At 44.1% G+C, this 11,749-nt stretch overlaps 1 protein-coding gene across 2 annotated transcripts; it reads left to right on the forward strand.

Moving 5' to 3' along the window:
• The first annotated feature begins 560 nt into the window (after positions 1-560).
• Positions 561-6,929, forward strand: tdh (L-threonine dehydrogenase). 2 transcript variants are annotated; one of them, XM_076756807.1, is made up of 9 exons: positions 561-685; positions 2,543-2,737; positions 3,106-3,148; positions 3,296-3,366; positions 4,080-4,229; positions 4,356-4,528; positions 4,646-4,736; positions 5,056-5,325; positions 5,790-6,929. In XM_076756807.1, the coding sequence occupies exons 2-9, from the start codon at positions 2,551-2,553 to the stop codon at positions 5,927-5,929; spliced, it is 1,125 nt and encodes a 374-aa protein (XP_076612922.1). In that variant the 5' UTR covers positions 561-685; positions 2,543-2,550; the 3' UTR covers positions 5,930-6,929. The 2 variants fall into 2 exon arrangements, with proteins under 2 accessions (XP_076612922.1, XP_076612921.1); XM_076756806.1 differs by lacking the exon at positions 561-685 and adding an exon at positions 1,703-1,765.
• Positions 6,930-11,749: the final 4,820 nt, after the last annotated feature.

Below are 11,749 nucleotides of genomic sequence, written 5' to 3' on the forward strand. Positions count from 1 at the left end.
CCCTCTTTAGGAACTGAGGTCTTGTAGCACCTCATAGTACCCTACAAGTTGTAAACCATCTCTGGGTGCTTGGAGAAATTGAAACTGAGAATTTAAGGAAATAAATATTCATATTGTACTCGTGGCTTCATCCAAATTTTCTAAGAGTAGTCTGGTGGAAAATTAAGCTAAACATAGTTTTACTCACATTTTAAACGTGCTGTGACATAAATATTGATATTTAAACATTGAAATATAGGCTCCATCACTCATGAAACGGAATCAGTCACCACACACAGGCTTTGAGAACACCTGCTGCGTCAAATCAGTTTGTTTGCTTGTTTTTTTTGGAGACGATGTGTAGAACTCACTCGTGGCCTACTGACAGCCAGCCACAGGACTCACAAACGACACCTGCAGCCACGAGGCGCATCGGGGCGCGGGGTCGGTCGGTGACGCGCTATGGGAGGGGTCTGCAAGGGACGACCGCACCTCCGAGGCTCCACCAATCGAGAGAAAGCCGGCTTCCCCTGGAGCCAGATGGCCGCTGATATATAGCTTGAGGACGCAGCTGATGCAACACAGGACAGAGATAACACGGGCGTCACGTCAGAGCACAGCAGGCTAGTGGATCGGCTTAAAGGAGGAAGCAGCATCTCACTCTCATAAAGTCCAGCAGGAGTTGAATAGTCCTGTACATCAACCGGTGAGTGAACTCCTTCCGTTGTATTTCCTGTAATCATCCGCTCACATGGCTTGAAATGTGTTTCAATTAAATTACTTTTTCAAAACACGCTATTCTGTATTTAATTTGTCTTTCACGGCCACGTGCTGCCTCTGGTAAATTCTTTTATTTAATTTTGATTAGCTTTTTGTGATAACTGATATTTCACAATTCATGCGCTCATGTGAAGCTGTTCTGCAACCTGTTGCGAAACCTCACCCCGTCCTTATCTGAAGCCAAAGCAAACCAAAGACCCATCTTAATTCTATTAGATATCAGGCTGCCAGCGTAACGGTGACGCGCTGAGCTCTGGCAGTGCGCCAGGACAGCTTCACTGCGGCGCGCTGGCCTGGTTTCATTTGTCTGGATGACCGACTGCGTCTTCACATACCCCGATTTTTCAAAGCGTGTCATGGACGATATAATACGCTGGTTGTTCTCACTCATTCAAAAGAGCATGACAAGCTATTTAGACTGCTCACCATCGACTTAGTTCATGTGGAAAAGCAGCCGCACTAAATACAGCTCAGCAACCCTGCCATTAACGCGCTGAATTAGAGACGATCCTCCAAGACGCGTCGCATGAGGTCCAAGGGGGGGGTCATCTCTGGGCGGCCACCCAATTACACAACTGACTTGATGCACGTTGAAACCATGTTGGCACAACAGCCAACATTACATGTGGTGAAGAGGGCGAGATGGAACAGGAGCGCACGGCTTTATCGCGCAAAATAGTCGCACAAGTTTTACTGCTGACGCTTAAATTATGATCTCCCTCATTAAAATAATAATAATAATAATAGTCTGTGTTACATCATATGTTTTGTACTCCCAGTAAGAACTCCTCTGTAAGATGTTCAAGACAAAAGACCCTTGATAGCCAAAACGTTCCAGAAATATTTCCAAATCCTGGCACAGTAATTGTCAACCCAATCTTGGCACTGTTTTCGTCTGCTACTGTACGCCCTCTCTCCCTGATTGGCTCTCGGTGAAGGCAGGGCAGTATAAATACTCTCAAGTTAACACTGTTCCTCCCTTTTTTGGAGAGACGCAGCACTCACGGTAAGCTCACTTCTGAAACTGATGCGTTGAGCTGATGACGAGGCAGCTTAGGGATGAACGAATGAAGAAACGGCAGCTTCTCATTACTTTAAATCTGTTGAACCTCTTTTACATGATAGGAGGCAGCTTCCAATGTCCTGGCTGAATGCTCCGTCTGCTCTGTAGCCGTGCGCCTTTTTTGAGAATGAAACGCTTGTTGGAGTGTTTATCTTCAGTAAAGTCCATTGAAGCTTAGTCAAAGTTAACAGACTGGGTGAAAGACAGTCGAGGAAGTGTTTGTGTGTTGCTGTGCGCTTCAGTGCTGCTTTGCGCCTCTTTGGAAACAATAGTCATTTGCATTTGAGTGTAGCCTACGTGTCCTCCCCGTTGACACGTTTGCTCGCATCTCAGACCGCTTTCATTGTCTTGCAGATTTGTCCCTGTTGTGAGTTTCACTGTTTCAGTGCGCATGAGTTGTAAATTAGATCGTCTACCACAGTTACAGTTCTGTCGACTAGTTGCTTGTCTCTTGGCGCCTGAGGTCTGGAGACGAGCCCAAATCTCTTTACACAGAGCGTCATGCCTCGACCAAAAATGTAACCAATGAGGCGATCAGAGGAGGGCAGTCGCATATATTCAGATGTCTTCCATTAAATGTCATTAAAGTGAATGAACAGATTTTTTTCCGGCTCTCTAGCCAAAAAAAAAAAAGGCTCTTGACAGGCTGGATTGTGCTGATGCCTGTGGAATCAGCCCAATGGTCACCTGAAACACTGAATGCTTTCTTTACCTCCACAGGTACCAGTATGCCTGTCATCAGAACCCTCAGCAAGGTGGCCAAGCAGGCTCTGCTCAGCACCCCTGGGTGTGGCTGCCAGCCCCTGACAGTGGCTGTCCGCAACATCAGCTTCTCCCCTCGGCAGGTGACATCTGACGCCAGCTTCCACTCTGTGTCCTTCTCTGAAACAGACCACCCCAAGGTGCTCATTACAGGTACGCAGCATCAGCGAGGCGGTGCAATCTTTTTTTTTTTTTTTTTTTAAAGAAGAGGTCCAACAGCATTGTTATGATGCACGGTAATCAAAATAAGGATTATGATGATTGGGAGTGAGCTGCTACAAGATGTGCTCTGCAGGGATTCAAGACCAGCAGGTTTTCTAACAAGTTCTGCAATGAAAACAGAAAGCGATGACAGTGAAAAACAAAGTGTAGGCGGCGAAAGCTGACCTTTTTCTTAGGGCCCACTCTCCTTCTTAGTTACATCAGTCTCCATAGAAACCAGATGATCATTAGCTGCTGCTGATTTAATGTGTGCAGCTGTCTGACACCCAGTGTTTCTGTCTCTGCCCGTGTTCATGCAGGTGGCCTGGGTCAGCTCGGGGTGGGGCTCGCCAAACTCTTGAGGTAAGATTTCTGACTCGTCTGTATGCAAATGACACATCCTGTGGCCTGGAGCTGGCAAACAGCCGGTTGACAAATACGCTTCAACAACGTGAGAGCAGTGTCTGGTGTGTTTTCATGTTGTGTAACATTTTGCTCCCTGCTTTACAGGAAGAGGTTTGGCAAGAACAACGTCATTCTGTCTGACATCAGGAAACCTCCAAGCAACGTTTTCCACAGTGGTGAGTCAAGTCGTGTATTAGAATTGAGTTCTGCTGTGTGAAATTCAGCAGAATCAGACACACACAAAGCATCTTTTTACAGTGTTTGAGCGCCTGGTTATGTTACATTCATCCAAATGAGTTACAATCAGTGCATTCAGCCTCAAGGAACAAGCACTAGATGACATCAAAATGTAAAATCTCTGTAGTGTCTTTGTTTCATCACATCAAAAATCACAAAGTTGAGTTCCTCTTTGTGAGTGTAGCTATGAATGATACTCAGAAAATTCAGACATTTGGCAATCAAGGTTGTCAATGTGTTACAAATGTGCCCTACCTTCACTGCCAAACCCCAGAAGGACAGTGTCGGCAAATAAATCATATTGACTTTCATTCATTTGCACAGAAGAGGAAGTTACATTATCCTGATAAATGTTGTTGATGTATGACGTCAGGTCAATGTGACACATGGAGACTGTTTTGTTCTGCTGATGTAGAGTAATGAGCAGTCCAAAAGACAAAACCAAACTGATGTATGAGGATTGAGAATTGCTTCCAAGGAAGTGTGTTACAAGCTCACCCTGAAACAAGCACAGTCACTGCAGACAATTAACAAATGTACATTTCCTGCTTCTGCTTAGTAATGATACAGTAAACTCCAAATAAGTGCTTTGTCGAAAACGAGTTGAACAGCTGTTTTGTAAAACCTTCAATCACCGGTCACCTCTTTGCAGGCCCCTTCATCTACTCAGACATCCTGGACTACAAGAACCTGCGGGAAATTGTGGTGAACAACCGCATCACTTGGCTGGTTCACTACAGCGCCCTCCTCAGTGCTGTTGGAGAGGCTAACGTGGCTCTGGCGCGCTCTGTTAACATCACCGGTAAGCAAATTAGTGACTTGCTTACTTTGTCTGATTGGATCGAGTCTTAGAATCATGACCATAGCAATGATGCTCCTTTAAATGTGAAGGTGTTGTGTCCTCATGGGTCTTTTGTCTGTTTCTTAGGGCTTCACAACATCTTGGACATCGCAGCGGAGCACGGCTTGCGTCTCTTTGTCCCCAGCACCATCGGCGCCTTCGGTCCCACTTCTCCCCGCAACCCTACGCCAGATCTCTGTGTGCAGAGACCTCGCACCATCTATGGTGTCTCCAAAGTCCACGCTGAGCTGATGGGAGAGGTTAGAGCTCAGATTTCTTTCCTTCTTTTGTCACAAACACGACCCTCCGACGACTGGTCTCTCTCCCACGGTGAAACTGTTTTTAACTGTAATCTGTTACTGTCTGTTCTTCAACAGTACTACCACCACCGTTACGGCCTGGACTTCCGCTGTCTCCGCTACCCAGGAATCATCTCTGCGGACTCCATGCCTGGAGGCGGCACAACAGGTGAGAGAGATGAGGTTAAGACCACGTACAGGGTTTCAGTTTTAATGGACGTCTATTCCTGTAGCACTCCTGTCAGGTCACACGTTTGTTATGCAACTGACTTATCTCGGAGAGTTGTCGTGACTTGTATTTTTAGGCTAGCGGATAACACGACGCACTGTCTTCATATTTTTACTTGTCTGGACAGCTACCACACACCGCAATACTGTTGTTGTTATCAGTTTGGTTTTTCATATCTGCGGTGTTGTTAAACGTTCTTTAATTCAGATACGACTAATACTACTTCCTTTTACAAAAATGTTAATTTGTCTCCGAACAGACTACGCCGTCCAGATTTTCCACGATGCAATCAAAACCGGCAAGTTTGAGTGCAACTTGAGACCCGACACGCGGCTGCCCATGATGTACATTGACGACTGCCTCCGTGCCACACTGGAGGTGATGGAGGCCCCAACTGACACACTGAGCATGAGGACCTACAACATCAACGCCATGAGCTTTACCCCCGAGGAGCTGGCCCAGGAGCTCCAGAAGCAGATGCCCGAGCTGGAGGTCACGTATGACGTTGACCACGTACGACAGGCCATTGGTAAATCGCCCTTGGATTTGACCTGATCATCAATTCTTGAGATTCTCTCATGTCAGCCACTTTAAAAGACATCATTATTTGTTATCTTTGACATGTTGAAATGTAGTTTAACAGGAGCACTTGTAGAGACAAGTCACAAATTCAACAAAGCGAAGTCAGTCGCACAGCAACATTTAAAGCTAGCTAAAAATTAGTCCGCATAAGCTACTGATCATAGCAGATCAAGCAAGGCTGTAGCAGCAAAAGCCTTGAATGGATTAAAGTGAGTAGGTGTGTGCTTTATTTCCCTAAATTATTCTTATTTGCAAGAGGAAGACTCTTGCAATCTTACAATCTGCCTTAAGGTAAACAGGAGGTTGGCAAACTCGGATTTAATTTAGTTAAGGCAGGAAACTCTGATCACATAATCTAATGCAGGCTGTACTGAATCCTTTTTTTTTAATTACTAAATTTTATCTTTGCAGCCGACAGTTGGCCAATGAACTTTGACGACTCCAACGCACGGAAGGACTGGGGCTGGAAGCACGATTACGACCTCCCAGAGCTCGTCCAGACGATGCTTAACTTCTTTGGCACGGACACGCGCATGGCTCGTGCTAACTGAGGACGCGCGACATCGCTCCCAGTGTTCTTTGTACATAATGTAAAGACTGACCAAAGAGAATAGAGAAACATGGCCTGTACATAGTCGTTCTCTCACTTCTCTGTGTAAAATCAGAAGGGCTCTGCTTGCCTGGCACAAGGTTACCGTGTCTTCAGAATGTAAAGCGGGCCAGACAATCCTTCCTGCTCCTGTCTGTCCACCCCTGCTTTGCTCTCTTTACCCCCTTTTTCTCCCTGGAGATTTGGCGAGGAGCGGTCTGTCAGTGGGAGGTTGTCAGCGGTATCGGTGATCACGACTTGTTTGGATGAAAGAGAAGAGGACTTGCATGTTGATGAGTTGCGCAACTTTTTGCTTTTCCTGGCAAAAAAATCAATTTCACAAGCTGAGGATGGTGCATTGTGTATTTGTGCGTGTCTCCACCTGTTTTTCAGTTATCAGTTAACTTTCTAAGGATTGTTAAAATTCAGGTATTCAGGGCCTAAAGCGTCTTAGGCTAAAATCAAGTCTGTGTATAAATACACAAGTTGTGTCCTCTGATGCACTTTAGACAGACTTGTGTCTTAAAATTACTGACAAGTAAATGAGGCTAATCACCTGCGGGGGCAATTTCTGATCTGTATTTCAAGCAGTGCAGAGCGATAATTCCTACGAATTGTTCTTCTGTTTATTCCACGTAACATTATTTATTCTGTCTGTTGGTGTTAAATATGTGGGAGCTTCGTCGAGTGAAGGCATCTCTTAACACTCTTGTTTCCAAGTGTTCCTGTCCACTTTTATTGTTTCATTTTTATTATTTTTTTTTTCATCAACTCTGGGGGAATCTTTTGACACAAAAGGGAAATGTGACACCGTATGTCACATTTGCGTTTGGCCACATTTGGTGGTTTCTGTATTTCGACATTTTGTAAACGAAATACTGGAATTGGTTTCTGTGTGAAAGTCTTAGCAGGTTCTGTCTGTTCACAAGAAGCTTTGACAATAAAACCTTTTTCCACGTACCTCTGCCTGTTTCTGTTGCCGTGTTCACATCTTCACAACATGAAGAGAATTTAACCTCTTAACAAGTTCATCTCGACTCTCTTGTATAAACAAGCTGCAGGCGGTGTTCCCTTAACTCTGAACCTCAGGGTGACGGAGAGCGTGCCATGTCAAACATTTGAGTACAAAATGTTCTCAGTTTGGCTGTGATCACTCCTGAGAACAGGGACCTGCCTGTCTTTACTGAGAGGTTTCGATTTGGTTAAAGAAGCCCAGTCGTCTTATTATGATGCGAGTTATGTAAGCTGTGGAGCATTACATAGATCTCACAGCATTACTGGCTGTGTGTAACTTAAAGCAGGCAAGATGCGTCAGTGCATGCGTTTAGTCATGCTGACAGGCATTCTTTAGGGTGAAGCTTTAAATGCAGTGACATGAATCACTCTAATCAGGCTGGTTTCAGACTCACCTCAGATTGACCTTTATTGACTTGGAATCATCACCATAAAAAAAAAGTCAGACTGCATTTCCAGTATTTCTGAGCAGGTTGAAACCAGTATTGTCTGACTGCAGAAATGAATATGAGGCGTGCTGTGCCAGCGCAACGTGTGAAGGTTTGAGTGTGTGCTGTTGGCAGCTACAGCCTGTAATATAAGCCATGAATAACTTTGTGTGCTCCAGCTGAAAGTGACACAAATCATCATGTGACTTGAAGACGAATCCAAGAGTTGAACTGTGCGTATTATGTGAGAAATTTGAGAAAGCACATCCAGATGTCAGGATACCTTTTTACGCAGTGCAAGCATGAACCTGCTTTACTCGCCTCTCTCTGCAGCTGCACAGCTGTAAATGTACCCTCCTGCAGTTCAAGGTTAAAGCTTCAAACTTGAAATCACTGTGCGAGTGCAGCCTTAATTGGCTGCGCTCTTGAATGCAGATTAAATTACATTGCAGATTTAAATGTGGACTGACCATGACAGATCACACAGTCTGTTATTTTGCTGTACTTCTGTTTCAGCATGCAGTGCAAAAACACAAGTTAATGACACTGGATGTGGATGATCAGCGAGTGTGATTAACAAGATTTACATGGTACTTTTTGGACATTTAAATCCTACCCTACACCGCCTTCATATGTCAAATTTATTGTGCGTGTTAGACAAGTGCAATATGATTCAGTAGAGAGCAGTAGGGTTAATATTGAAAGCAATCATTATTGATGAGAATATTTAAACCCCAGTTGAGTAAGGATTCACAAGAAACCACCCCAGACGAGACAAGAATCCTCCTCAGCACGTCAATAAATGTGCCAAACCGAAGCTGCTGTATTTTCTTCCCCGAATAGGAGCATAAACTGTAACCCTGAGGACAGCGACGTCCTCCACTGCACGCTCGATAACCTTTCTTCAATTTCTCTGTGTCAGTAATTGCAGCTGTTCTGGGCGACCTTGTTTGGTTTTGTTTTGCAGTCGTGCCGCAGAGAGAGAAGAGCACAGAGTGGAGACAGACCGCCTGAGTGCACCGTGAGATTCACTTCATTCAGCCAAAATTAGTATTAAGTAAGGTGAGGTGCGTTTTCCATTTGGTCTCAATCACAAGCCACTGAGACTGAAGAGCACGCGGGCCACAAACACTTCATGAGCTCTCGACGCTAATTAGCACCTCTGTGAATGTGTGCCAATAAAACCGCAGGTGTGCTCCCCGGCTGGAAGGAGAAATTAGAATTTTCTCATTGCAAATCTCAACAAACGAGAAGTATGTATGCAGGCTGCAGCAGGAATGATTTTGCAAATCCAGCAGAAGTTCTACAAACAGTAATCTTTGTTTTCCTAAGATTGCGTAGCTTGAATAACAGGGGAAGACAAAACCATGTTCACACCTCATGGTAATGGATTTAATCCTGCAACAAAAGCAGCATTTTTAGTTTTGTGTTAAACATAAAGTTCACAAAGAAAGATGAGACAGCCAACAGGGAACCAAACAGATCACAGCATCAAGTTACAGCTGCCTGTGACGCAGTTTAGTCATTTCGATTTTTAAAGTCCTTTTAAAACTCATGTAGTTTTTTTTCTCCCTCTTATGTGAAATTGCATTTTGTCTGCTTTGAAGAGTAGACATTGGTAGCAATGTGGAATTGCAAATGGAGGTCAATATTTGCACTTGATTTGCAACATTCCAGATATAGTCTAATGCAGCTTTCCCGCTGACCAGGACAGAATGTCTTTTTGCTGACATTTAGCTGTGAGTGTGACATGGTCTTAAAGAACTGTGGACTAATCAATACACACCTTCCAGGAGTTACAACACATATACACAAATACCTGTTTAAATGCTTAAAACATGCATATTCCCACATACAAGTTTAATATTGCCTTTCTTTATGTGAATGTGACTGAACATGTGTGTCCCTCTCAGACTGAGGTCTGGAGGGTTGCGGGGGAAGGTGTTTTGAAACAGAGACAAAGAGGCATGTGACTAGGTGCTCACTTTTTCCCTCCTCTTCACTCTCTAGTAAGGGAAACCAACCCTGCCTCTTATGTAAGATGTCTCCCTGGGTGTGCACACACACTTGCAGGCCTGCCTCCCTCTTGGCCAATCAGGGAGCTTCCCCGGTTGCCTGGGCCCCAGTGTTTTGTTCGTCATCATGTAATAAGATTCACACTGTGTGTGCAGCAGCTTATGTTGGACCGAGGCAGAAAGTGAAGGACGGGACATAAAGTTCGGGGGGGGGGGGGCTGCTGGGCGGTGGGTCAAAAACGCCAAAACACTCTGTGCCACAGCTGTTATTTCACATGGAGTCCTGTTGTCATGGTAATTGAGCCCAAGACCCCCCCACCCCACCCCACCCCACCCACACACACACACACACACACACACACACACACACACACCACCTCCTCCCACCATCTAACCTCAAGAGAAATGTAAGAGCCTACAGTATGGCGCTCCCTTACAGCTCCACAGCTTCTTCATCTGTGACAATGCTTCACTATCACAGGCAGACACTCATGACAGATTTCATGTTTTTAGTGTCTAAATGTCAGTTGTCTCAACAGTGTTTGATGATTTTGTGTCTTCATGCTAATTAAAGAACTTCCTCCTATCAGACAATTAAAAAAAAATAAATAAATAAAAACTGAACTGAACTTCCTCTTTCTGTTTGGGAAATGGTTTTGCAAAGTAGTTTACGGCTCCGTCACCGCTCCAGCAGTCTGGAACTGCTGATACTGTGATGGTCAGAAAATCAATGATGACCTGGGGATCATGGCCACATTTATGAGCTCTATGGATTCAATGATCCTCGAGCTATAAATTCTGAGGGACGTTTTTGAGCTGATCTGACCTTTACATTGCCAGTGCACAGTTTCCTCTGTGATAAGTACAGGTGAAATCATTTAAATGAGGTGTTTTCAAGGTTAGAGAGAAAAAAAAAAAAACAACAGGAATGGTAACATGAGGCGCAGTGATACCACAGACTATTGTGAGCTCTGTTGTCAGCTTCTTTGCAGGACAATCTGGTTGGGTCAAGATGACAATATTCACTGTCACTGATCCCTCTCGGGCTGTTACACAACCTTGCCTTAATCCCATGCTTGAGGAGGTAATTTTAACCGCAGATCTGGGGTCAGATTAGAGCTTCACACAACTCAGGCTCGACCATTATAGAAACAAACTGATGCCTGACTCTGGAACAGCAGATGTGATGATCTTGCTCACTGTAATCCTCCCAGTAAAGCTCTGCGAGACTGTGTCAAATACAAGGTTGCCAGTGTCTTCACCTTAAATAGTGCACGTTTCATATTTTATGCCAACCATAATAATCTCCATAATTTATTTATCAATGAGCTCTATATTCAATCTGTGCTGTTTTGAGTGCTTGTTCAAATGGAAAACCATAAATTCTCAAATCAGGGGCTGAAAGTCCAAACCAAAAAGCGGCACCTTTTAAAATTCATGTGATGCTAATTTTCCCTTCATTTTTAACTTTTAATTAATAATTGACATGGAAAAAGTAAACAAAACATCTCTTTGTGAGATAAACGTGGGACTTGGGCTCCATCCCAGGGTTAATAAAAACTCCTGAAGGTGACCCAAGTTTAGCCTGTTGTTTATCTTGGACATGATTTCAAAGACCTAAGGTGCAGACATCCTCTGGGACTATTTTGCAAAAATAAATATTATGTTAATTTCTTGGCCGTAGGCACATAAAAACTGTGAACACTGGCCTCACATCTAGATAGGACTGATAAATGTTCCCAGAGAGCTTTTATAACCCTTTAGTAACTCAAGGACATTCAAATCCCAACCACCACTTACAACTGCAAGCAGCCACCTGTAATATGGAGCCTGGAATGTGACACTGCAGAGATTTTAGACTTTTACAATGCTTAACTGTCAATCACTGAAAAAACAGTGAACACTGCAGGCTCCATACTATAACACCCTAACAGCACTGGTAAGTGAGACCAAAACAACCATTCAGTAGCATCCCAGTGACTACCACCGACACAATCACTGTCTATTACTGTGGTCACTGGTTTTTTTTAGTCATATGTTGATCACAAGTTACATAAGAGGACTTCAGTATTCATGTGGAATCCAGTTGGTCCACATCTCAATTACAACTGCTTTACTTTGCGGTGGTGAAGCTGCTGCCTTCAAGTGCTGCTTGCAAGCTCCAGTTTCAGAGTGAAAGTATTTTTTGTTCGCAGCCAAAAATAAAAAGAAAGAAAGGAAAAAAAGTTTCATGTGAGTATTTGGGGCCACATTCAGAGAGGATCAAACTGATGCTCGCCTGCTTCTAATTTTCCCTAATAATTCAAAGCAGCTCTCTGCACTATA

This window comes from Chaetodon auriga, chromosome 18, assembly GCF_051107435.1.
Source record: "Chaetodon auriga isolate fChaAug3 chromosome 18, fChaAug3.hap1, whole genome shotgun sequence".
In the NCBI taxonomy this organism is placed as follows: domain Eukaryota; kingdom Metazoa; phylum Chordata; class Actinopteri; order Chaetodontiformes; family Chaetodontidae; genus Chaetodon; species Chaetodon auriga.